This window comes from Rhipicephalus sanguineus, chromosome 1 (genome assembly GCF_013339695.2).
Source record: "Rhipicephalus sanguineus isolate Rsan-2018 chromosome 1, BIME_Rsan_1.4, whole genome shotgun sequence".
NCBI classification, from domain to species: Eukaryota; Metazoa; Arthropoda; class Arachnida; order Ixodida; family Ixodidae; genus Rhipicephalus; species Rhipicephalus sanguineus.
In genome coordinates, this window is record NC_051176.1 from 243,055,807 (window position 1) to 243,082,009 (window position 26,203).

The 26,203-nt window shown below is 39.8% G+C and overlaps 1 protein-coding gene across 3 annotated transcripts in view; it reads left to right on the top strand.

Annotated features, from left to right (window-relative positions):
* Window positions 1-26,203, top strand: part of LOC119375454 (phosphatidylinositol-3-phosphatase SAC1) — a 53,936-nt gene that overhangs the window by 18,765 nt on the left and 8,968 nt on the right. For 2 of the 3 annotated variants that reach the window (XM_037645633.2, XM_037645646.2), the window contains exons 11-20: window positions 1,107-1,186; window positions 1,839-1,937; window positions 2,031-2,169; window positions 8,188-8,257; window positions 8,325-8,397; window positions 11,294-11,387; window positions 11,492-11,593; window positions 12,430-12,490; window positions 16,414-16,546; window positions 19,094-19,121. In XM_037645633.2, the coding sequence (XP_037501561.1) occupies window positions 1,107-1,186; window positions 1,839-1,937; window positions 2,031-2,169; window positions 8,188-8,257; window positions 8,325-8,397; window positions 11,294-11,387; window positions 11,492-11,593; window positions 12,430-12,490; window positions 16,414-16,546; window positions 19,094-19,121 (879 nt within the window). The remainder of the gene's footprint in view (window positions 1-1,106; window positions 1,187-1,838; window positions 1,938-2,030; window positions 2,170-8,187; window positions 8,258-8,324; window positions 8,398-11,293; window positions 11,388-11,491; window positions 11,594-12,429; window positions 12,491-16,413; window positions 16,547-19,093; window positions 19,122-26,203) is intronic. The other variant, XM_037645640.2, reaches the window with a different exon arrangement.

Below are 26,203 nucleotides of genomic sequence, written 5' to 3' on the forward strand. Positions count from 1 at the left end.
TCCCAACATTTATTTCCTAATTTTAGCTGATACGCTTAAAAATAGCTTCTCATGCACTGCTGCCATATCTTTTCTTCTTTACCACAGCGTGTAGCTAATGGAGAATTGGCCTATTTTAAAATCGCTACATTATAAACTAGACTGGTATGTTTTTCGCATCTCAGGTAAAAGTGTGTTACCATACAAGACACGATCGCTGAACTGAGCTGTAGCAGACGATGGCTGCTCAAACATCCCAGCTCTCTCCAGATATATTCCAGCATCCTCTTTGTTGGTAAATTTGCAGTAGGTTCACATTGAGGAACAAGAGTTCTGGAAACGCTTTCTCCTGTCTGTAATGCAATCGCAGTTGCCACTTAGGCGGTAGAGACTCAAGGAGCTGTTTACAGAAACCTGTTAACAAGAGTGATATCGAAGTAAAATCTGACTGATTGATGATTGAGATAATCAAGCAGTTTTGTTTGAAAATTTGTATCGGTGTGTCCTTGGAAGATGTCCATAAATAGAAAAATTGCACATATTTTGGAAGTATAGATTTTCTTTTCAGCTATGAAGGATTTCAAAAAACTGACTGCCATATGCAATACATTATATATATGTATAATTACATGTTATGTCATTGTAAGTTGATTAAAGTGTGTGTGTGTGTGTGTGTGTGTGCGTGCGCGTGCGTGCGTGCGTGTGTGTGTGTGTGTAATTCTGTCTGTAGCATTATAATACCACTTGCCTTTTGTGTTCGTGTTTCACTACTGTCATACTTTCATTGGTGTTTTGTAATGCTTATTGAGCATCATGTGAGGCTTTGTCTTTCTTCTTTGCCATATTTCAGTGTTCTCTACTTTTGTCGATGGAGGCAAAAATGTTTGAGGCCCGTGTACTTAGATTTAGGTGCACGTTAAAGAACCCCAGGTGGTCGAAATTTCCGGAGCCCTCCACTACGGTGTCTCTCACAATCATATCGTGGTTTTGGGACGTTAAACCCCAGATATTATTATTATTATTAGTGTTCTCTACTTTGTAGCATCCTTTCTCAATGCTATTTTAGGTATTGTCACAGGAGTGTAGATTTTTCTTTCTTTCTTTTTGTTACACTTTAATTTTTACAGATTGACCAGAAGGGCCCTGAGAAGACATTAGGAAGACAGCTGCAAGAAGTTGTGAACCTTGCCAATAACCCGAAAATCAAGTGGGTCTAGAGAAATAACCTCAACTTCTAATCTTCTGCCTTGAGCACAGCGCTGCACATGTTTCTCATGTGTAGTGATGTATTAACTGTATGGTCCGAATTCAGGCTGAAACATTCAGAATGAAATGCTTGTGTATCTTTGTATCAAGTAAAGTTGATTTGTGACTGTTCAGACTTGGTCACTTTATAGTGTAAAACTACAGTTGAGTCGAAGCTAGAAAACTTTTGTTTGCCCTCTTTTGCACCTTACTGTGGCATTGCGCAGTGGCTCAATAGCTGTTGTGTTCTGCTTCTAAATGCAAGTTTGCACTTTGAATTCCCATCTATGACAGTGGTGCTTTGTTGGTAATGGAAGGCAGAAACGCCGGTGTACATGATGGTATAGCATACATTTTCTTTTTTCTTTTGCATCATGTTCTCTATTAATTTCTTTTTTCCTCTTTTCTAACATCTGTTTTAGAAATTTAATCATACTTTTGTAATCATGTATGAAAACGTTAATGTATTTTGTATAAGTGTGCATCAAGTTGCTTTAAAAGAATGTCTTATTACAGGAAAAGAAACACAGTGTGATGTTTCCAAAGTATGATGAAGTGTTTTTGGAATGAACTTTGGCCAAGTTGTCCGTCATTCATTCCTATTTCTCTGGCAGGTATGAGGCCTTTGACTTTCATCACGAATGCAAGAAGATGCAATGGGATCGCCTCTCCATACTAATGGACAGGATTTCTCAGGACCAAGATGCTTTCGGGTGAGCCGTTAACATGTCTTTCTTTTGCATTTTTTTCTGTATATATTACCCATTTATTAAAATCTTATTACACCTCTCATGGATTCATTACAGGTACTTCATGATGCTTTATGATAGCTCAGTACCTAGTCTACAGACTGGGGTGTTTCGCACAAATTGTATTGACTGCTTGGACCGGACAAATGTTGTGCAGTCACTTCTTGCGAGGCGAAGTCTTGAACAACAGCTTCTGGTAGGCCTGTTTTCTATCTTCAACTGTTTTTATATCTCATCATGAGGAGCTTAGTGCATTCAGTGCCATATTTACAATTTTTTTGCTGAGAATGAACACCTTGTGTCTGTGATACTGCAAGAAGTTTTATGTGAAATGCGAAGTCATTTAGAAAATTTTGCTCAGCAAGAATTGATCAGCCTAACAAAATCATTGTGGTGTTCCCGAGGCTTCTTTATTTTTCAGGGATGCAGGAAAACATCTTCAACCTGACGTTATTCGAACCATTTTTCAACATATCTTAAAATATATCTGAAAGGAATTACACAGAACCAAAGGAAATGAATGAGGAGGGCGGGGGAATAAAAGCTATTTACGTAGGTGTGTCATCTTGCATAGGTTCTTGTTTTAGAGCAGGTATATAGAGGGTGCCCCTACTAACTGTAGCCAGAGTTACACACTTATCACTATGCCTACACACTATGCCTACACACTTATCACGGCGCAACCAAATGCATTTTGCCAACTATTCCGTGGAGTGCGTCGCACTATTTCTTGTGTTCTGCTTAATTGCTTAATTAGGTAAGAATAATTAACTTCTAAAGCAATGAAGCTGGGCAGAAAATTCCAATGAGAAAGTTGTAGATCAGTTTGCAAAATGTCCAGTTAGGCAGTTTCCAACTCTCTATCTATTAACTATTAGTGTTTTTCTGCTTCCTGCAGATGACCACGAAGTAAAAAAAAAATACCATGTGACATGCCCGCTTGCGTACCGTAGTTGCATTGCTCCCAACGTTCCGCCTGCAAACGATAATAGCATTCGGCCATGTGTGCTGTGGCTTAAAAGTCGGCAGGGCGGTAACGATGGTGGCGGATGTGGGACGATGAACCTGTTTGCTAGCGCCTGCACAAGCGATAACCACTGTGTCTACTTATCGCTAGAGGCCGGATTTTTAGGCATTATAAAAAAGATCATTTTAGGCGCCAAAAACAGGCAAGCAAAACAACGTTTTAGGCCTCCAATATCGTAAATACAAGCTCAATAACTTTTCACATAAATGCAAATAATTTCAAACGAAGACATGCACAACCTCTGTCTACGACAGCAAAAGAAAAATGTTATTGTTTAAATTGGCACAAAGGTGCCAACAGTTGAACATAGCCGTGCAAGTTTGCTCTGTCCCGCATGGTTCACAGTACACGGTCTCTCCAGTGTTCTGCACGGTGAGTCAAGTGTCCAGTATCAAATCAACACATTCCTGGATGTCTTTTCAGCATGACTGAGAAGGGCAGAGCAGCCTGAGCATTTAGCCAAATCTCTAGAAGACCAGAAGGGAGGAATTCCTCCTATTGGCCGGGTTGAATCTTGTAGAGGCAATTTCTGCCCTGGCAGTGAACCGCTTGAGAGGGGAGGCCCTCTCCCACTTACAAATGCATGCACAAACACACACAAAGTGTGGTGCAACCTCCTCCGAAAAAAATTGCTGGCTACGCTACTGCAGTGAACAGCTTAAAAAGTAAATTACAAGTGAAACAAAAGCCACATGCACATCACATTTTCCTTTCGTTTTTTTGCTCTTCACTCTCCTTTCTCCTGACAGCTCTCTGCGGTTTAGCTTTCGCCAACCGCTCGCTCCATGTCAGCGCGGCAGCGAATGCTCGCCGGCGTGTCCCATTCCACTGCTGCTAGCGATTGTTTCTGGGAGTAAGTAAAATGGAGGACTAGGTTGAACCCCATAGTTCCTAACAGTCAATCTTGCACAGTAACATGAATAACGGTCTCAAGGTGTACCTGGGAGCGAAACTTGAGGCTAAGTAGTTTTCATATAAGTACCAATTTCGAAAATAGGCATTTATAGGTACTTGTAGGCATTTAGGCACAAACTTCAAAAATAGTCGTTTACAGGCACTATAAAAACACTGTAAAAGCTCTTCTTAACCTCTAATTCATGCTCATACATCAAAATGGTGCGATAGGAGCGCAAGGAACAAAATGGGCATTTGCCTAAAATCCGGTCTCTACTTATCGCTGTCATAAACCACAGCCAGGGAAGCATATCATTTGTATGCAGAACGTTAGGGAGCACAGCAGTATGGTGCGCGAGCCGGCGTGTCACGTGGTAGGTTTTTTTTTTTTTTTTTTTTTTTCGTGGGCATGTGAAGTAAGTGGAAAAACACAAATACTTAATAGATAAAAAGTTAGAAACTGTCTAATTGGGCGTTTTGCAAACCAATCTAAAACTTTCTAATTGAAATTTTTGCCCAGCTTTGGTGCTGTAGTAAATTAATCTTACTTAATTGACCAATTAATCAGAACACTAAAAAGTGTGACTTACTCCATACAATAGTGAGCAGCATGCATTTGGCAGCATCATCATAAAGTGCGTAGGCATACTTTTAAACTCTAGCTAGAGTTAGCTAGGGCACCCTGTAGAATCGTGGTCTCAATCGAACAGTCGTAACGTCCCCTTGGGGATCTCAAGTACAGTATTGTACCACTTTGATACTGAAAACAGTTACTGACACTTCTGATATATTGAACACTGCACCCCTGGAAGTGACTTTCTCCTAATGGTGCCACGATCACTTCTTTCGTCATTGGAAACATTAAAACGACACTGTTTTTGCTGTTGCTGTCAACAAGGCATTGAATCTGAAGGTACTAATTGCGTGCAACAGAGGTAAAGTGGCCAAGGTGCTAGTTTAAAAAATATAAATGTATCCATATTGTGATCCCCCTTCAGATTTCATATGTATCCAGGTTCAGCTACACAGTTATTTCGTACACTCGTCATTTCCCTTGCCCTCATTTTACTGTGCCATGGGAAATGGTCACTTCGGTCAGTAGCTTTTCAATACACCGGAAAGTATTGACTTCAGAATTTCTGTACAGGCAACCACTAAATGAAGAGCACACTTTTATCTATTGTCAGCTTAGTCAACTTTTGGCACATCAAGGAATCCTCAAAAGTAAAGGATTTCTACAGTAGGCATAATGTCAACTGGCCTCCAGTGCCTCTCGCACTTTCGAAGTCTGATGTAAAATGCGCTCATTAACTGACTTGACTGTGCAATATATTGAGGTTGTAGAATATTTGGGACTTGGCAAACTTTGTTGGAAGAACCGGGGGAGGGGCCAGTTGGTTGTGCATAGTGAAATTTCCAGTGTACTACTAAGATGCGAAAGATGGCGTAGAAAGAATTGGATCGGATCTCTCTTGATGTGTTTCTTGTGCATGTGTGAATGTCTTTTACCACTTTCCTTGTCTGCATATATTTTGTCATGATTTTGTAAAAATAAACAGTTGTTAGTTCGCGCTTGTTTTGTCCCCTGTGGTTCTTTCTACTTTGTCTTTCGTATCTTAGTAGAGCGCTGAAAATTTCACGAAGTCTCTTGGTTTGCCGAATTTTCTTCCACTCCGATATTTGCGCTGCTTTATTTCAGTACATGTACAAGCCACAAATGTATGGCTGTTTTTGCACAAAGAAATAATGAGGGAAGGGGTCAAGGGGAGAGCAAAGAAGTTGCTCGTTATTTTGCTCATTATTTCTTTGCGCAGAAACAGCAATACATTTGTGGCTTGTACATGACCAGACTAGCGCAGCAATGTGTAGTTCTAGTTCACTTCAGTAGGGGTGTGAAATAGCAAATTGTGAGACTGTGCTGAATATGAATGCCACGTGGGAATCGGATATGACATATCTTTTTAATAATGTGCAACCTTTTTATGCTAGTGAGGAGCTCCTAAGCCACCCTCTGCTTATAGGCAAGCAAGGCATTTCCTTCTCATCTTCATGACCCTCCACATTTGCACTCTCATCTCCTTGCCACATATCTATTTCTCCAGTAGGCATTATCAACATCAAGTTGGCATGCTTTTCTTGTTAGCTTTCGGTTACTAGCTCCCAGTGCCTTGTGGTTTCACATGTGATTTCAGCCACATAAGTACATAGTGCTAGACTTGCTACAGTACAGCGATGAAATTGGTTGATGTCATAGTTGGTTGTGCTACTGTTATATCACTGTTATATCAATTTTTATATCATGTAAGCATACTGGAATTTAAGTTGAATTTGACGAGTTGGGTTCTCCAAGTGTATTATAAATGTATTATGCTCTTCTAAATAACTTTTGTGCCACTGTGGTTGCTCTGGTAAAAGGTACTTGATTTTGGCTTCACTTTTATGTTTGATTTTGGACAATTGACAATGTGAAGTGTTTGAGAACTACATTGGGAAAATATCTAGCTGGTGAATAGAGTTAATATTCAGAAGTTCCAAAATATTCACACGCTCCTGCTCACTATCGTTGTGCAACACATAAGAAATCCTTCAAGACATATGGTGTTATTCATCCGGACAATGGCACGCACTTGTTTTCAGACTAGTATAGACTTGGCAAGCAGTTTAATTTTCTACTACCTTGACATAAAGACCGTGGTGCTGGCATTACTATAAATATGGCATACAGCACACAGTCGCTGTCGCTGCAATTCAAGGTGCATGGGTAAACCTGATATCTTTAGGGAAATCCTAGCGGAGCATGCTAATTGAACCTGAGGAAGGTAGTGGGTGGTTTCTACCATCAAGTCATTGCTTTAAAAACCCTAAAGAAGGCAAAAGAGAAACCTGAAGCTTGTTACAAGGAGCCATAACAAGTGATTTTGGCATGACTGAGGGATGTTTTCCTGTTTTTCACAATTATGGAGTACAGGCTTTCCTACATAGCACATGGCCATCAGCTCATTTATCACTTTCACTAAAGCCTGTGTATTGTATATACTTTTTTCGTGTGGTTTAAGTTAGAAAAGAGGAAAACCACTGGCACGGCAAATATCATCTGTGCTTTATATTACTCCAAGTTCTTTTAAGTGAAATCTTGTGTTTTTTTATCATGCTTTTTTTTAAGCACTTTTGTCAAATTTCATGTAAAGCTTCTAAATATAACTCAATGAGCAAGTGCTACTTTGCCTTCGTTTTTAATACCATAACTATTTCATCATACAAAGTACTAATAGACAGTAAGGACGGACAAAAAGGGTGGTAATTTTTATGTTGAAATGTAGATATAATAAGGTACGTGAACATTTATGACATGTAAACATTGTAGTTGCCTGGACAATTATATTGTAGTGCCGGGAATGGGAACGTGAATGTCCGTTCATGTATAATATTTGTACTGTGTTACGGTTATTGACACCTTGACAGTACAAACTATTATACAAGAGGAGTAGCCGGAGCAACACCTAGGTGCCAACCTCTCCTTAAAAGCATTTAATAAACAAAAATTAAGGTAAAGGCAAATGAAAGTGTATAAAAAGATAATTTGCCTCTGGTGGCAGCCATGCTCTTGTCTTCTGCATTTTGCATGCAGTGCTTTACCAACTGATGTGGTGCCTGTTGTTAAAATATGTTATACGTTTTTTTCTTTGGTTGAGAGTGATGCAGGTTAACCCTGCCGGAGCAAATCTTGCGCTACTTGCAAATGTTTTTAGAAGTACACTCTCAATTCAAGATTGTAGAAAATTATTTAAAAATAGTAGTACTTCTAAAATTTGCCCATAAATTGCCAGCCTTCCTGTCCCCTACTTTGGTGTATGCAGCAAAAAAATAAATGAATGGAAGGAAAATTACTTGCACTTTTCATGTCCACACAGTGAAACGCAAAACCTAAATGAGGTTTACACAGTTTACTTGATGCATGTTCCTCGAGCTGTGTCGTGGTTAGCAACATTTGTCGGCTACAAGCCTTGAAGCTTGACTTGTCGCCGTTGCCTATACTTGCTGCACTATTTGACAACATTAAAGATTTAATGCTGTGTAAAGGAAGGTATGTAAAGAAACTGCTAAAAACTACTTATAAGTAAATATGGACGATTATCCGCACATTATTGGCTACCGCAACGTTTTTTTAAACCCCGATGTAATTTGGGTGCCATGTGTGAAAATGCTGTGACTTCTCTTAAAATTGTTTTTGAACAGGCAAGATTGTCATTGTCCTTAGTGGTTTATTTTTAAACATGCCTCCTTTCCCTCTAGCGAATGGGTATCCTTGCGCCTGGAGAGACCATAAAGCAGCATCCTGGTTTTGAGGCCCTCTACAAGAATGGTAAAAAAAGCTAGCTTCGCTATGTTTCGAAACTTGCTGCTCTGCTAATTTATCTTTAATATTGCAGTCTGGGCAGACAATGGCGACTTCTGCAGCATCCAGTATGCAGGCACTGGAGCCCTCAAGACTGACTATACGAGGCAAGCCTGATGACATTGCACTAGCAGGGTGTTGAGATAGTTTTCATACACTCTCTGCTGCATATTGAAAATAACAAATGCATATTGGGAGATTTTAAAAAACTAATGACAATGTGACACATCAGCATGGAGAGTAATAATGTAAAATGAAATACAGTAACTGTATTTCAGAGAGTTGTGCTATCAGGTTTGACTGCAAGTTCAACATATAGCTCTATCTGATTGCCTGTTAATTAGTGTTCTTTCTTTCATCAGAAGGCCACCAACGTGATAATAAGCAGCCCATTAATTTATAGGAAATATTTAAGTTCATTTCATAATTTAATGCATAATGTATGAGAGGCCAATTATTTTTGTTTTGAAGACTGGCCTGAAGTGGTTTAAATGTTGATGTGACGGAGCTGAAATTGTTTCTGCAACATTTCAGATGTATTTCTGGTAAAATTTATATTAAAGGGACCGACAAGCAATTTTTATGGCACCTGTTTTCTTTAGTGCAGCAGAAAGCTTACCGGTCAGAGTGTTTAATCATGGAATGATAATGTAAAAAATGCTGTGAAGCATTTAGAATCAGAATTTTTCTAGTATATGGGACGACTGTCAAGGTGTACACACAACACAAGCTGCAAACAGTGAGAGGTGAGCGATATAGTGGTTAATGTTTGTGCACTGTGGTTTGCTACTCATGCGTGCACTCCACGCATGCAAGCCACAGCTCGACATGCTCCATAAGTTGCCACGAAGCCAACACCACTTCTCAGCGTCAACTCCTTTTATCTTGTAAACAGCACAGAATAGAGTGGGGATGAATAATAATATGCATACTCTAATCTTGAGCACTAACAATGGTGTGCATAGAAGTATCAAACTACAGAATGACTCCATAGTGCAGCATCAAGGCACTTCCTCCACGCTGTGCGACATGCTGGTTTTTTGTGACTTTTAAACGCAATTTAAAAATATAATCCTACTCGAACTGCAAAAAGAGTGCTTGAATCTGTCACTATAATTCACATTCTTTTCATTCCCACCAGGATCTAATCACACGTTCTGGACAGTTGTCGCTCCCTTTAATGCATTGGGAGGCTATAAGAAAACTGTAAGAATTCCTGACTGATAGGTGAAATCAAGCTGCCTTATGCAGTGTTGATATTGAAAGTTGTGCTTAGTACGCATTGGCATTTTTTAGGACTTTTGAAAGCTGTCAAATTACAGGCTCAATCGAGCAGTGTCAAATTAGTGGAAGCTGCTAATTGCATTACAATACTGTCAAGAAAATTGGAGGATGTTGCACATTTACTGTATTAGTGTTACTTTATGCCTTTATTTGACAGGCCGTTATAGATTCTCACTGCTGAAATTTTCTGATAATTTAGCGACATGCCTTATTCATGGAGACCGGATTTTAGGCAAATGCCTATTTTGTTCCTTGCGCTCCTATCGCGCCACTTTGATACATGAACATGAATTCGAGGCTAAGATGGGCTTTTATAGTGTTTTTATAGTGCCTATAAATGGCCTATTTTTGGCATTTGTGCCTAAATGCTTACAAAAGCCTATAAATGCCTGTTTTCAAAATTGGCTCTTATATGAGCACTACTGAGCCTCAAATTTCACTCCTGGGTGCAGCTTCAGCCTGTTATTCATGTTACTGTGCAACACTGACTGTTCGAACTCTATGGTGTTCAACCTAGTCCTCTAGTTCAACCAACTCCCGGAAACAACCACTAGCAGCAGTGAAGTGGGACAGGTGGGCGAGCATTCGCCGCCACACTGATATGGCGCGAGAAATTGGCGAATGCGAGACCATGGAGAGCAGTCAGCCTAAAGGAGAGTGAAGAAAAAAAAAAAAGCGAGAAAAATGTCATGCGCACGCGGCTTTTGCTTTGTTTGTAATTTACTTGTAAGGTGTTCACTGCAGTAGCGTAGCCAGAATTTTTTCGGACGGAGCGGGGGTGGGGGTCGACCATACTTTATGTATGTTCGGGCCTGCATATGTACACATGCAAAACTGAAAAGTTCAGGGGGAGGGGGGTTGCACCCCTCCCCCCCACCATGGCTACGCCAGTGGTTCACTGCCAGAGGAGAAATTGGCTCTACACGATAGGAGGAATCCCTCCCTCCTGGTCTTTTAGTGATCTGGCTATCTGCTCCTGCTCTGCCCTTCTCAGTAACGCCGAAAAGACACCCAGGAGTGTGGCACTCATTGTGCAGAACACGGGAGAGACAGTGTTCTACGAACCGTGCGGGACAAAGCACAATTGCACGGCTATATTCAACTGTTCACGCCTTTGTGCCATCTTAAGCAATAATGTTTTTGGTTTCCTGTTGTAGATAGAGGTTGCACACGTCTTCATTTGAAATTACTTGCATTTATGTGAAAATTTATTGTGTCTATGGTACTTACTATTTTGGAAGCCTAAAACATTGTTTTGCCTGCCTATTTTTGGCGCCTAAAATGAGCTTTTCTAATGCCTTAAAATCTGGCCTCTACTTATTAGACTCAACTTTTTCACACCACTGTTAAATATCTCGCTTTAAAATTTTACTCAAACATGAGCTTGCGAGTGGAAATTAAAATTATCTAAAGAAATATGTAGTATATACAATCATTGCTCATTTTTGGCTTCTCACAAACACAAATGGAAACACCTCTACATGTTTTAATGTAAAATGCATCTGTATCTGTGATATCATCTACAGTACTATATTAATATCAGTAATCTAGGAAAGTTTGTCATGAAAAAGAAAAAGCGAGTTTTTGTGCTCGTATTATCAATGAACATTGTGTATTTATATTTCACTGTACAAGCATTATAGGTGAGGAAGTTCTATGACACAGCATGTATAATGTCTGGATTACAACTTTTCTGGCATCCACCATGTCTCGTTCAAGAACTGGGAAACGCACCATACTTGGAGCAATGAAAGATGGCTACAACTCTGCTGTCCGCTACATCAAGAACAATTTCCATGATGGCTTCAGGCAGGCAAGTTCTGTTTTTAGCTGATTCATTATCTCCCTTTCTTTTGCTGGAAGCATGCCCTTGCTGTGCCATATGCTTTGGTAAATGTGAAATCCCTTGCATTGCAGGATGCCATTGATCTATTCCTAGGCAACTACCGGGTCCAAGAAGGTGAAGGGGCATCTATTTCATGTCCACTTAAGGTTCGCAGGGAAGGAAAGTACTGGCTGGTAAGTTGAAAGTAATGCTTGTGCATTAAACCAACATAAAGTAACCCCTTGGCCGGCTCCACTTTAAAGGATCCCTGGGGCCAGTTTCTTCTAATGTCCCATTTAATTTTCCATTCTTCTCAGCTCTTTGTCATTGGCTTGGACACGACTCATCTGATGCCGTGCCATCATTACAACTGGGATGAGTCATTCAGTGTTCTGTATAATTATAAAAGCATAAAGCAAAATATTGGCCCTTAAGAGCACTGTTGCATTAGGTTAGATGGGTACATTGCACTTCTAGAATAGAAAGTAGGTAAGCAGAGACTTGGTTTGACATGAAGGGCACAAAGGCAAGATGTCTTCGAAGGCTATGTTTCTAGTGCAAATCTTAATGGAGACACATTTCAGGTGTCTAATTTTATTAATTATATCGGTACCTTTACTGCACACTGTAAGGTATCTTGGCAATTCTAATAACAAAGGTATGATTATCTGTGTGGTATTACTTGCAGAGTAGGTTTGGTGCAATAGCTGAGATTTTAGTATCGTCATTCTGTGTTATACAGTTTTGTATGTTTCTGGCCATAGTCAGAACCATCCAGATGGTTCATAGATGACTATGAACCAGATGGTTCATAGTCAGAACCATCGTTTGTTACTGAGTTCCTTTTACTGTACAAAATTATGTCAGGCAGAAGTACCAACTGTGCATTTGATTACATGAACTTGCAGCTGTATCAGTTGACATTACAAATCATACATAGTGCCCATCTATGTTAACTAAATGTATGTTGTATGTATGTGTGTGAAAGCCTTATCAACTTCATTTCCTGTTCTTTCTTCTTTTTTTACAGCTACCATGCTTTATGATGTTTGCCCTTGCCTGCTGCCTTTATTGTCTCTGCTTCTTGGGAGGTAAGCAACTAGAGAAAACTGAGTAGCTGAATAACTTTTGGTCAGAAAACCACGAACAAATTTTTATGGTTGCTATCTTTATGACATGGCTGTTGGGAAATGTTTAACTGAAAATCAGCAAATAGTGCCTTTCATTCCCCCACCATTAATCCCTTTTGCTGTAATATTTAGTAAGTGGTAAGTTTGGTACGTCTTTGAGACGGTGCTTTGTGTATAAGAAAAATTCCTTGAGCCTTTTTTTTTTTTGGCAAATAAAGTTTTACCATGCCAAAATGATTAGTGAACAAGCTTTTGTTATGGTAATCTTATTATGTGTAGTACACATAACATGTATTTACAAATTACTTTCTAAAAATCAGTGGTCTCTTTATATATATACATGACTTTGTAGTCTTTAGAGTTAAGAGTTTGGTAGTTCAGCTTACAGTAACAGTACAAGCTTCTATAAGAAGTTAGATTATGTATGTGTTTCCTTGGAGTTATGACTTTCAGAAAGCTTAAACCGAATTTGCTTGATTGGGAAAACTGTCGCTTCAAAATTAAAGGAAGTTGAGGTAGATTGAAAGATTAGGCTTTTCTAACAAATTAGTCATTCATAACATAAAGAGAACTTTTGCCTGTGAGAAAAGGCCAGAAATGGAAAATTGCAGTGGCATCACCTATTGTGGACCTACTACCTCATATGATGTCTGTAGTGGTTGATTCATAGAGTGGCATACGGAGAGGTCATGTGAAAATTATGTCGGCTCACTCATTTTGGCTCAGATAGTTGAAACTGAAGGCAGCAGTGGAGCCTACATTCGTAGTATTTCACACAACAATGTGGTACAGTTGAACCTGCTTATATCGAACTCGCTACAGAACTGGAATTAGTTGGATATATCGTGCAATTCTATACAAAACTTTGAAAGAATTTACCATATTTTCAATGCGAATTTCGGTGCACAAGTTGGCTTCGCAGCACCGCTTCATGATAATGCAAGAAAGGTGGCTAACGATACATGGGGTATTTTTTTTTTTTTTTAGTTTTTATTGCTCCATGATTTGTAGTTGGAGGTGTGGGTTATATACAGGGGCGAGTTGTAGGTAAGAAAATACGGTATATATCTAAAAAGTGACTGAACATCTTCATGCGCATCTGTGTGTACTCGTCGGGCACCGGGAGCCTCTAGTATGCCTTGGCCCTAATGTTGGTATTGTTTTTCAATATTATACTCAGCATGCATCTTGGGGTGCTCTATGCAGCGGCGACGTCAGTGTTCTTTTCTTCATCTTCGGCTGGGTTGATTATCGCCAGCTCTGTGGAGAACAGCTACGTTCTTCCATTTTACGGCAGCCATTGTGTTAACAAAGGGAGTTGAGAAACAAATGATGACTCCACATGACGGCTGTGATTATGAGGAATCGTGGGAGAAAGCATGCGATGGCAAGGGACAGTTTCTACTCACTCTGCGCGACGCCCTCCTCATCACACTTACAGAAGGGAAAGTTCCCTTCCTCAAGAAAAAGTCAACTTCTTGTGAGGGAAAGCAAACTTGGGGCATTTCTCCCTGCCCTATGTACGATATATCAAGTGTTCCCACAATATTTTTTTGGTGTAGCTGTAAATTTTCCTATGCATTGACGTTAAAGCATTGTCTTGTTCGTAAATAGTTCAGTATAAAGGATAATTCGATTTACTTGAGTTCAATATAGTCTGGTTTGACTGTATATTATTCGCACACAGCAAACGGTGACCGATTTTTCGATGAATAGTATGTCAATCTAGCTGACATGATACAATAATATATTCTTCTATTGAATTCAGACCTTTAATCAAACAGCAAGTAATTTGTAAATGTGGGAATACTTCACATTAACATGCACTGTCAAAGCACAAGTGGAGCAAGAATGTACCTACTTCTTTCACATTTCTATTCCCATTTGCATGCCAAAGGCTTCACTCACATTTCTAGACCATTTGTAATGTACTAGTAGGTTTAGGAGGTCAAGTTGGAGAAACAAAAAAAAAACAGCAGTGTGAAAGCAGATGGAGCCAGTTTTCCTCAAATAATATGTGGTACGTTGACAAAGTCGCCATCTCTTCAGAATATTTATGAGTGAGGCAAGTGATCATGAATGAAAGGCATGAAAAAAAGTTTCCCGCTATCAATGAGCAGCAGGTAGCAGCACACATTTTTTTGCTCTTGTCTCCCAATGTGTTCTTTTTCTGTGCCCTCCTGATGGTAAGATGTGGAATTCACATTCATCATTTTAACCTTACTTTCAAAATGATAGTTCTTTGATTCACATACATTGCTTTGTGTGTGCTGTAAATGGTGCTTTTCATGCTTTCTCGAAGAAAAGCTCCGACATTGTGTGGCAGTTCAGCGGGATTGGAGCACATGCCATTATCATGAGCAAATTTTAGTGCAATTTGGTCTTTAAAAATGGCGATGCAAGATTTCAGACTGGCTTTAGCAGTGAATGCTTACAATATGGTTGTTCGAAATGCCATTCGCTGAATGTCACTATTACAAAGTATGAGGAATATGTTTTTTCGCTTCAGAGTGTTACAAAAAATGTAATTGCTTACAGTTGTTGCTTTTAGCTTTAGGTATCACTCTGTTGGCGTAGAGCAAGAGTGCTTTTTTTAAAGCCAGTGTTTGACTGCTTCTTTGTAGACACAGCAAAATTTATATGTATTGTCTATATTTCTTGGTACTACTTGAATTTAGAGTGTTGTAATGGTTTTGGAAGCATTTAAGTTGCAGGTTTTCTCTCTCTCTCTCTCTTTTTTTAAGTTAGCATCACTCCTCGCAATGGAGGCTCTATGTCTCTTGTCAGGTGCAGTGAAACTATTTTTGATGTCATGTCACACTTGCACAGTCACTACTTCATGAACACCGGCCAGATGTTGGTGATTCCAATTGAAATAGCATACATGATGTATAAACTTCGCTTTGTTATAGGCACTTTTCCATTGTGTAATTTCATTGTATATTTTCAGACACCTTCTTATGTATTAAATAGGCTTGTGTGAATAGTAAATTTTAAGTTCGAAGTGAATAGTGACTTGGTCGAATAATTTCGAATCGAATTCTAATAGTACATATCACATATTAAAAAAAAAAAAAAAAACGAGCATATTTGTCATGACCCGACTAACCTGCACAATATTTTTAAAGTTGAAACAAGGCATATGCAAATGTCATTCTTTTTGGTTCAAAGGCAAGTCAAAGCAACTTTGAGTAGTAGCAGGATTTGACTTTCAGTAGAATGCAAGTGATAACCCCCTAAATTTTGTTACGTGTTAAAATTTACTATACTTAAGAATATCTAAGCCGGTATAAGAAGCTTTTAAATCGATGTGAGGGTAATATGTTCATTTAACCTTGAAGTGGGGCTTTGCGGCAGTGCGGATTTCTCCTGGATAGGTGTATTCACGATATAGCACCTCTGCACTGCAGTGAAACCACATTTACAGGGGGTATATGAGGACTAATATACACTATGTGAAAACTGCGTGAAAAACGTAGAGAAAGGGAGAAACAGACGACACAAGCGCCGTTCATTTCGCTTGTGTTGTCCGTTTCTCCCTTTGTCTACGTTTTTCCCGCAGTTTTCACATAATGCATTACCAACTCGCCCAACAGTCTGTTCTTCTAAACTAATATACGCCTATTCGTTCATTTCGAATACTTCGAAATTTCCAATAATTTGAATCGAAGCGAATTCAAATACTGTAATATTCGTTTGAATATTTGAAGTGCTCGAATATTCTCACAAGCCTAGTAATAAAAGTTCTTTTTTGACTCTTTCTACTTGCTGGTTTCTCAGCTTGTGGAAATATATTTAATAATGTGTCGTGATATTTGCAGCCATATATGAGATTATGTGGTGAATATGCGCTGACCTGTTTTTTTCTTCTGTTTACTTTGCAGTTTACACAAAGGAGTACTTCCTGTACTTTTTGTTCTGGGTGGCAATGACTATCCTGACTCTTATGGCCATAGTGTACTATGGCACTGAGTTTGTGGACTATCCAAAGCTGCGTGACCTTTCACCTAGCAGAAGGTCAGACTAGCCTGCTTGCATGCACCTGTCAGAATGTTGTTATCCTTCCTAAATCTCTTGCTAGTAGGAGTCTTGTTTAACAGTTCCGCTGGCACTAGGAGACTGACAGTTGCGGCAGTGTACTGTGAGATAAGTGCACCTTTGATGTCAAGAATAGGCAATATGCAAATCCTTCCAAGTTGTTATTTTTTTATTTGACTTGTTATCTCTTGAAAACTCTTGTCGAAGACTTCTTAGCATGTATGGGACTAAATAAAAGATATAACTAACATTACTCACCTGAGGTATGCGTTTTGCCTGGGTTAGTAGTAGACACACCTAGGTCTTTTGTCCATTGTATCCACCATTTATCTCCCTTTGCCTTGTATGAAGCATCTCTCGAGGCAACTTTTCATGTGTGGTCCTGGATTGTCCTTACTGTGATGGCTGCTTTCTCTTTGGCTCTCGTGCTTTTCCTTCATGAATGTCTCTCTTTAGCAAGCACCATTAAGTTCGACAAGAAAAGTACTTTGCTTGTCAAACTTCAACGAGTGCACTAAACTCTTAACTATGTTTAAGCTAGTAGCCTGACATCTGTCACACCCTAAGCACTTGTTCTGGGCTAAAAGACAACCTGCGCTGGAGAAAATCGCAATTAAAGATGAGACTTCTCTATGTTTTACTTGCCTGAGGATTCACTGCCCAAATATGTCGTTTCCAAAGGCCCTTTTTATGCTGATTTGTGTTGCTGCCATTGTTCCCACATTGTTTTCTGCTCTGAGCTTCCCTAATTCTTTTTGTGTGCTTGCGCTATACACAGCATGCATGATCTTTTGCATCATTTCCCATGTGTTTCTTGATTATTTACAGCTAGATGTGTAGTCACAATACTGGCAGCTTCAGTTTTCATTGTTGCCACCTTGAGTACATGACAGGGTTCGTATAGGTCCTTGAAAACCCTTGAATTTGAAAAGTATATTTTCAAGGCCCTTGAAGGTCCTGGAATTGTATTCTGTCCTTGAAAACCCTTGAATTTCGGGACTAGTGCAGTCCACAGTACAACCTTCTTTCTGGTGTAGATTAGCGTCGATACGGCAAACATTCCATTTCAGAAATAATACGCCGTGTGAGTTTGCACGTGTTCTGTTCATGCCTTGTCCTGTCGTTCATTTCACTCCTCACCTGTCAGTGCATCTTGTCTTGCTTTCTCTCTCTCTCTACTTATCTCCTTACGACTTCACTCTTGTCTCCTGCATTTATGCTGGTTTCTTTCCTGTCAAGCGAGCAGTACAAGTGGTTAGTACACTGTAACGATGTCAAGCCTTGCAATACTAGAGAAGTCTCAGCACCTGTCCTGAATATTTTTTGCACATTGGGGCCTACTTTAGATGGCATCAAGGCTAGACTTTTCTACAGTATATAATACAGTTAAGACTCGGTCAAACAAATCCCGATATGCGTAGTTCCCAATCTGAGGAAGAAATTTGCATTCCCCACCAGGTACTCATAAGGTTCAATGTTGTTGTCAACCCGAACTAACGAAACTAAGTTGGAACCAAAATCGATTTAACGGGAGTTTTTTCTGAAATAAATTAGTAAAAAGAAACGCAAATTTTTTTCAGTTTTTTACACAGATAGCTTTTTTTCTTCAAGTATGGGCACTGACGCTATTGCATCTGTCACCCATAGTCATGAGCCTGGTTTTATTTTGACAAGGCTACACGCCACCCACATGCACGGAACAGTGGACTGAAGAGTCATGCTGTTACGTATCAGATGGTACTACGGGTGGTGGCAGTTCATTGTTCCTGTCAATGCTCCCATGGGAACACTACTATGTGCTTTCATTATTTCATGATCTATGCAACTGATGACGCTAATCGTCTCCTCGTAACTTTCTTGCTCACCCTGCTTGCATAATCACTGCATTTGTTCTCCCCGTCTCTGCATTTTGGCTGCATGTTATATTTCACATGACTGTCTACCTGGCCTGCATTGCCTGGACCACATATTTGAGGCTCAATGTTCGATACACCTGAACAGACTTTTCACATGAGCACGTGCGGGTTAGCGGCAAAAGCAATGCCGTGGCAGATTTTGCGTGTCTCTATGTTAGAATATTAGGTTTCGAAGGACTGAAAGACCCCTTTCTCAATTTTACAAACTTCCCTATTTCACAAAATAATTTGAGCGTGGTGATGACTTCTTGAAATTGAATTTCAACAGGATATGTATAAGTGTGATAAATTGAGTCAGAATTTGAAACATTGTTATAGTAAAAAAAAATCCTCATTTGGATGCTGTTTTTTAGTCCTTGAAAAACGTGTGACAAGCCCGTGAAATTCCTTCAATATTCTTGAATTTTCTCCTTTGAAACCTGTACGAACCCTGCATTAGCTAATTTTGTCCTTTCTTGTTTTGATCTGTGTGTTTTTGTGTACATGCATGCATTCTTTTAGTGCTGATTCAATTGCATGACGCCATGCTATTGCACCAGTTAGTCTCACTTCCTCTGTATTACTCCTAACCCTCTTCTTCTTTTCTTCTTCTTCATGGTGATGTCATCAGGCGCTCAATGAGTATGCATGGGCACTCAGTGAGTATGCTTGTTTGCTTCTGCATTTTTGTTTCCTTGCTGTCGCATTGTCACCACACTTTAGCTTTTCATTTCATGTCTGCTGCTCATTGCTGGGACAATGAATTAATTAAGGGGAAGCTAGTTTGTGATCTTGATACACCATTGGCTGCACTTTCATAACTTTCTCACTTGTAAAATTATTCTTCGTGAAAATGGTTTTATTTTTATTCTGGAACACTAATCTATAAATTCAGTTTGAGTTAATGTGTTTAATCTTTGCCTCTAGGAAACTGTTATGCCATAATTCAGATAATAATTTGGGAACCTATGAAGCTTGTGGTTGAAGTGGACAGATGAGGTCAAGGTAGTGAATCCTATCGTCGTCACGCATATTGCTTCACCTCTTCATTGGACAAAATCACGTGGTGTCATCTGTTCATCCGAGTGATATGGTCATTGAGAGTGTTTGGATGAGAAGCACCTTCTACATGGTCACGCTTACCCTTAGACCTTAACCTAAAGGTCACCTGCAAGCCCCTTGTGTTGGGCTCAAAACCATACTTGCTGTGCTCTTTATTTATTTATTTATTTATTTATTTATTTATTTATTTATTTATTTATTTATTTATTTATTTATTTCAACATAATGCAGCCTTGAAGGGCTATCACAGGAGTGGAGGCAGAATACAAAAATTGCAATACAACACAAAATTTACAAAGCATGAAGATCAATGGTTAGTAATGTACAAAATGAATTTATCAAGTGGTAAATATTTAACATGGCCGGCTAAAGCATTCCATATTTCAATAGTGCAGACAAAAAAACTGTATGTGCATTTGTTCAGTGATTAAAAGTAGAAACGTCATGACGATGTCTGGTGGATGTTGGTTTAGCGGGTGTGAGGTAGTTGCCGAGTACAGGAAATTGTGCACAATGAATGAGAGTGTAAAGAAACTTTAACGATTCAACGTGACGACGAGAAGAGTGACTAGTAAGCTGAAGACTATGAAGATGAGAACTAGGTGAAAAATACCTGTCGTAGAGGCGATATATATAGCGTATTGCTTTCTTTTGGACAGATTCAATTTTTTTGATATCATATATTTTGTGAGGGTTCCATATGACGGAGCCGTACTCGAGTATTGGACGAACCAGGGTTTTATAAGTAAGGAGGCTCATGTTAGTTGGGGCCGAACGTAGAGTGCGTTGTAGGTACCCTAGTCTTCTAAGGGCACGGTGACACATGAATTCAATGTGATATGACCATGACAGATCCTTAGTAAACACAAGACCTAGGTATTTGTATTGAGACACATTTTCTAGAGGTGAACCATTAAACGAATAAGTAAAAGAGGAAGGAAGGGAATGTTTATTAAATTACATAGAGACAGCTTTACGGAAGTTAATTTGCATCTGCCAAGTGTCACACCATGACTGGATTGATGCAAATGAATCATTAAGGATGATGTGATCATTAGGGGTTTTAATCATATGGTACAAGACACAGTCATTGCCGTACATGTGGATTTTAACGGGAATGTTCTGTGGTAGATCATTTATATAAATTAGAAAAAGGAGCTGTCCTAGTAATATTGAGCCTTGAGGCATGCCAGACATTACACTGGAAACAGATGATTGAAAAGACTTAAATTGTACATACTGAGACCGATTTGAGAAAAAAAGAAGAAATCCATTTGACTAATGCATGGTTGTTGACGACAGTGAGCTTTTTTTAATAATTCACAGTGTGACACAGTATCAAAAGCTTTTGAAAAATCAATGAAGATCACATCGATTTGATTGCCTACATCGAGAGCCTTGATGATATCATGGGTAAATTCACTGAGTTGGGTTAGGGTGCTGTAACCACGTCGAAATCCGTGTTGTGCATCAGATAAAATGTTATTTGACTCTAGAAAATCAGTAATGTGTAATATGTTTGTAAATTATGTGTTCAAGTATTTTGCATAAATGAGATGTAAGAGAGCTTGGTCTATAATTCAACAAGGATTGTTTGTTTCCGGATTTAAATTGTGGAAGAACTTTAGCGGATTTTCATGTTAGAGGGACAATCAAGGTTGAAAGGGATTTTTGGAAAATGGTTGCTAAACAGCGACTAGTCCATAATGAGTATTTAGTGAGGAATGCATTTTCTATATTGTCCGGACTACCTCTCTTTTTGGAATCTAGTTTTAAATTCAAATTCAATACTCCCTGATTCGAAACAAAAATGCTGTTAACAGAACTTTGTGACTGCTCTGAACAAGGAGGAACCACTAAGTTGTCCTTGATAAAAACAGATGGGAAATAAGTATTAAATACGTTAGCAGTGATAGAAGTATCTCTTGTAACTGTGCCATTTATCTCAAAAGAATCACTTGTAGATTCTTTTGGTAGAACGGCGCTCCAGAACTTTTTAGGGCTACTGCTTAGCAATCCCGGAAGTGTTACTTGGAAGTAAAAGTCACGAGCTGCGTTAGTTTTATTTCAAAGTTCCTCCTTAAGAGCAATAAATTGAGCAGTACAAATGGCATCACTGGCACGTTTAACATGCCGCAAACGGCCATGTCGTCGCGACAGATGCAATATTTCCCGAGTAATCCAAGGCAGCTCTGTATTTGTCTTTTTAGTTTTTAGTGGAACAAAGCAAAACATGTCTTAACAAAGATCACTAAAAAATTTGGTTAAAGCATTAACATCATCAGAAAGACTAATCACTTTGAACTGGCTAAAGGAAGCACTTAAGTGCATTTATAATAGAAACATCATCCACATGGTTTATGTCGCGAAAAGTAGTACGTATAGACACATCTTGATTTAGGTACAGGACAAGAAACGGATGCAAATACTGCCTTATGATCTGATATGCCATCCACTAAAGCGCATTCGTAAGCATAATCGCAGACCTGAGGGCTAAAAAAGATCATATCTAAAATCGCCTTACCTCTTGTGACACCATCGACTATTTGCTTTAAAGCGGAAATCAATGAAAAGTGCAATGCTTCTCTGTTCACTTTAGAATCATTACTAACCAATGATAACAAAGGCCATTGTATATTTAGAACGTTCAAATCACCCATACATACTACATTTGGCGCATATTATCAGTACGCTTATAGGAAGCATGCTCCGGGTGTTATTGCTCTCCTTGTGGCCGTATCTTAAGAAAATTGTCTGACCTTTTTATAATGGGATTATATAATACCATCTGCGTTATGTCTTGGGCTGCACATTGTTATAGTAAAGAGGCCTTCTAACATGAGCTAGCCCCTGCTTTCTATTTGCACGTAGACTGATCGCTGTAGATGCTGCTAGCATTGATAAAAGCATTGATATGAAAAATAGTTAATATTTTAATCATGCAAAGCAGTCTCTACATCACTGCCGACGGCATCACCATGTAGTGGCACTCACTAGAAGCATTTCTTACGAAAACAATGTCACCAAGCACTCGTCCGTAATGCTTAAGAACAGAGTTGCAGATAATCAGTTTGCTGCCACAAGATCTTGCTTGAGATTTGGTTTTTAAGTTTGTATGCTGTACCTGTTAACACAAACAGATAGGGATAAAATAAAGGTGGAACTACAAAATGCAGTAGGGATGCTGCTAACTGCTTTTTCACTTGTGGCTTCCAAGCATAGAGAGATGTGCACAGGAGCAGTGTTTCTATTTGAAAGCTTCCCTTCTTGCTTGTCTACCATTGTGAGCAGCCTCGTTTTGCGTGTGCTGTACTCTTGTGAGTGTTCAAGTGAAGAATGTTTGTCACCTCAGTGCATTACTGTTGTCTCACCCACTCACCCTTTTCCTTGGGCTGGAGCTCCACGTTTACAATGGTAACGCTATGATCAGTTCATATTTTAAAGCTGACAACAATGGAGGGGTAAACTTCTGCTATTAGGCACTTCCATTGACTCTATTAGCTCTGCCATTGACAGCACTGTGTTGTGTCTGTGGGTGCGATAAATAAGGATGTGTGACTTCATGCATTCAAGTTGTCAGCAGCCATTTTTTCATTGTATTTTTGAATTTTCTAGGTTGAATAACTTCGGGCTGCGTGCTCCTATTACCGCTGTTCTTGCTGTAGTTATCTGTCCATCCTTCAGCCTGTGCAACCCCCAAATAAAAAAGGGGGGTTTGAAATGTGTTAGAGGGCCCCTTTAAGACCCTTGCCTTATGAACATTAGATTTTTTTCTACTTCTAACAGCCTGAGACAGTTTTATAAAATTTGGCTTAAACCAAGTTTCTCCACAGAAAGGCTCCATGACATCTAGTCCAGCAGCAAAATTCATTGGCTTGACTGGCATTGAGGGCTCACAGTAAAATTTAAAAAATGTGTTGGCAGGGTGACATGTGTCGCGCTTCTTTTGATGTAGAGAAAGCTAGAATGAAATTTGATTTGAGGAAAGGTTTGGGAAAGTGGATAAAAATAATTGGGCAGCATGATGCACTTATATCTGCACCTAAATGTGTCATATGGACACATAATGGAGGGGGAAGTTTAGGAACTTGGCAGCTTAGCACAGGTGAATGGAAAGTATCGGCAACTAATAGGCATCGAAAAGAAAATGAGAGAAACACAGATGATTCAGATATGAAGGATGGAAGCTAAAGAGACCAAGGAGATTTACAATTGTGGACAGAAAGAAATGAGGAGGGTAAGCTATTGCAATAACACTAAGGGCACAATGCCTTGTTTTTAAGGTACGAGCTGGCTGCTTGAGGACAAAAAATTGCTGGAGAAAACGTTTGCAGCAGGATGAGGCTTTTTTTCTGCTGCAGTCTCGGCACACTCAGCACATTATAATGACTCAGCACATTATAGTGGAATGCCAAGATATTCTCCCTACAAGACGCATAAAGAAATTTCACCTGGTCCCATGCACATGGGGAATCAATGTTATGCAAAGCAGTCTGCTAGGAGCCAGCTGCACCACATTGTTTGACATTGAGCCACATATACCTCTGTCACACGGCCACCACCGAACTCCATTTCACTCCGTTCGGCATTTAACTACGTGATGGAGCATTACGAGAATGGAGTTGTGGCCGTGCTACACGGCTCGGTGTAAGCTTTTGACGGTTGCCGCGTGGGGCAGAAACAGCGCTGCTGCGCTCGTCGAAACGTCCAATTTGTTGATGAAGTGCTCGGAATCACCATTGCTGTCACAGTGCTTGTGCGTGCGCCTCACACGTGCAGAAACAAATGTCGCGCGGCGCTTCACAGCAGCGGCTTGGCGAGGCGTTGGTGTGGAGAGTATACAAGCGCTGATGTCCGAAAAAATACAACTAAAACTTGCACTACGGGGCGTGAAATGCTATGCAAAAAAGAGCATATAGTTTTTAAAATTATAATTGAGCTCATTAGGACGATTTTGCTAGTGCGGTTTTCAGCGTAGCAGTAGCTGGCTGGGAACGAGAGTACTCCATCTAGCCGAAATGGGCATAACCGAACTTCCTCCACCAAAAACTCCATTTAACTTCCTCAGCGAAATGGTGACCGTGTGACATGAACCCCATCTCCCTCGAGGAAAAGACGAGGGAGTTAAAACGGAGTTCACAGGTGCCCGTGTGACGGGGATATTAAGCGTTATGAGGCAGACCGATATCTTTTGTAAATGAGTAGTTCTGTGAGCGACGCGAGTTTACCTGGTACGCTGGCTATGCCTAAATGCAAGTCTAATGTAGTATTTCAGCACTTGGGAGCGAGAGCAGACGCATGTTACTTCGGTGCAAAATGAGCACTTTGGTGCACTGATATGCCTGCTGTAGCCAGCATTCATCAGTGCATTCTAGGTGGTTTGAGCAATGCTGGGCTGCTAAAAGTGAACAACGTCCGTCGGCACCTTCTGGCGCAGCTGAGCAACACTAGACTATAAGAGTCAGGCAGAGGCATAGCAGTTCCTATGCATTATTTATGACATTGTTAGCAGAATGGACAGCCAACATTGCCAAGCTCTAGCAAACATTGGGGCAACACTAGTTGACGGTTAACTCATCAGTGCTGGTATTACGCGAGTAAATAAGGTATATGTCATGACATGTATATCATGACATGCATATTTGACATACCAAATAAAGAAATGACTGCAGTGACATTTTGTTTGTCATTGATATCATTTATCTTACATGCTTGTCATGCCATGCCCATTCTGGTGTATACCAAGTTAATCGAACGACGATGGAATGAATGTGTCAACTATGCCTTGTCACGATATAGAGAACATGCCGCGTGCCTTTGTAAAGCGTGCATGGCATGCAGATTCTGCATCGTCGTTCCGCATCAAGCACACTTTGGACAGGAACGTTGGTAGTGCACTGATGGAATGTAACACCTACTCCAATACCACGCGCTTGCTCATCCAGCTGAACCTGCATATCTTCTCTGGCTGCTGATGCTTGTTTTGTCAAAATATTAATATTGGTAACAGGCCACAGTTGATAATACTATCAAAGAATCTGTTGCAGTTTTACCCACAGAACACTGTTTTTCAATAAATGTATAAATATAAACATTCAGCCACAATGCACATTCCAATATTAGCCGAATCATTGAAACAACAGCGGCATCATGATATAGGAGGCTCGATAGATACAGTCAAAGCACCTTTGGTTCACCAACAAATGCTTCCCACTTAGCATCTCCCTTCTAGAAACACTGGGGTGCAGAGCAGATGATAGCATTAACTGGTCAGCAATCAATATAAGAGGCATTTTAAAGTATTGTGGGAAATAAAAGGAAGAAAAGAATCGCTTATCACAGGCATAGGTAACTGCACTGTGCTCATGGAATGAAACACTTCAATTCAGGGCTAAGTAATGTATGCACTTATGTTTTCGCCATCCTTAGTTGTATCGCATTGACAAAATATTGACTGTTATGCGTATGTCCGAGTGAACATCAGCTTTAGCGGCCAGAATCATAGCGACGTGACGTGATTAGCTCGAGCTGTCACACATACCACGTCACATCTGAAATTTAGACGTCCTGTTTCATTCTGTGAGCACTGTACAATACTATAAAGGTTTTAATGAAAAAGAAAATGTTTGAGAAGAGATAGGCAAAATGCTACACTGCAGTAAGATGTAGTGAAACTTGA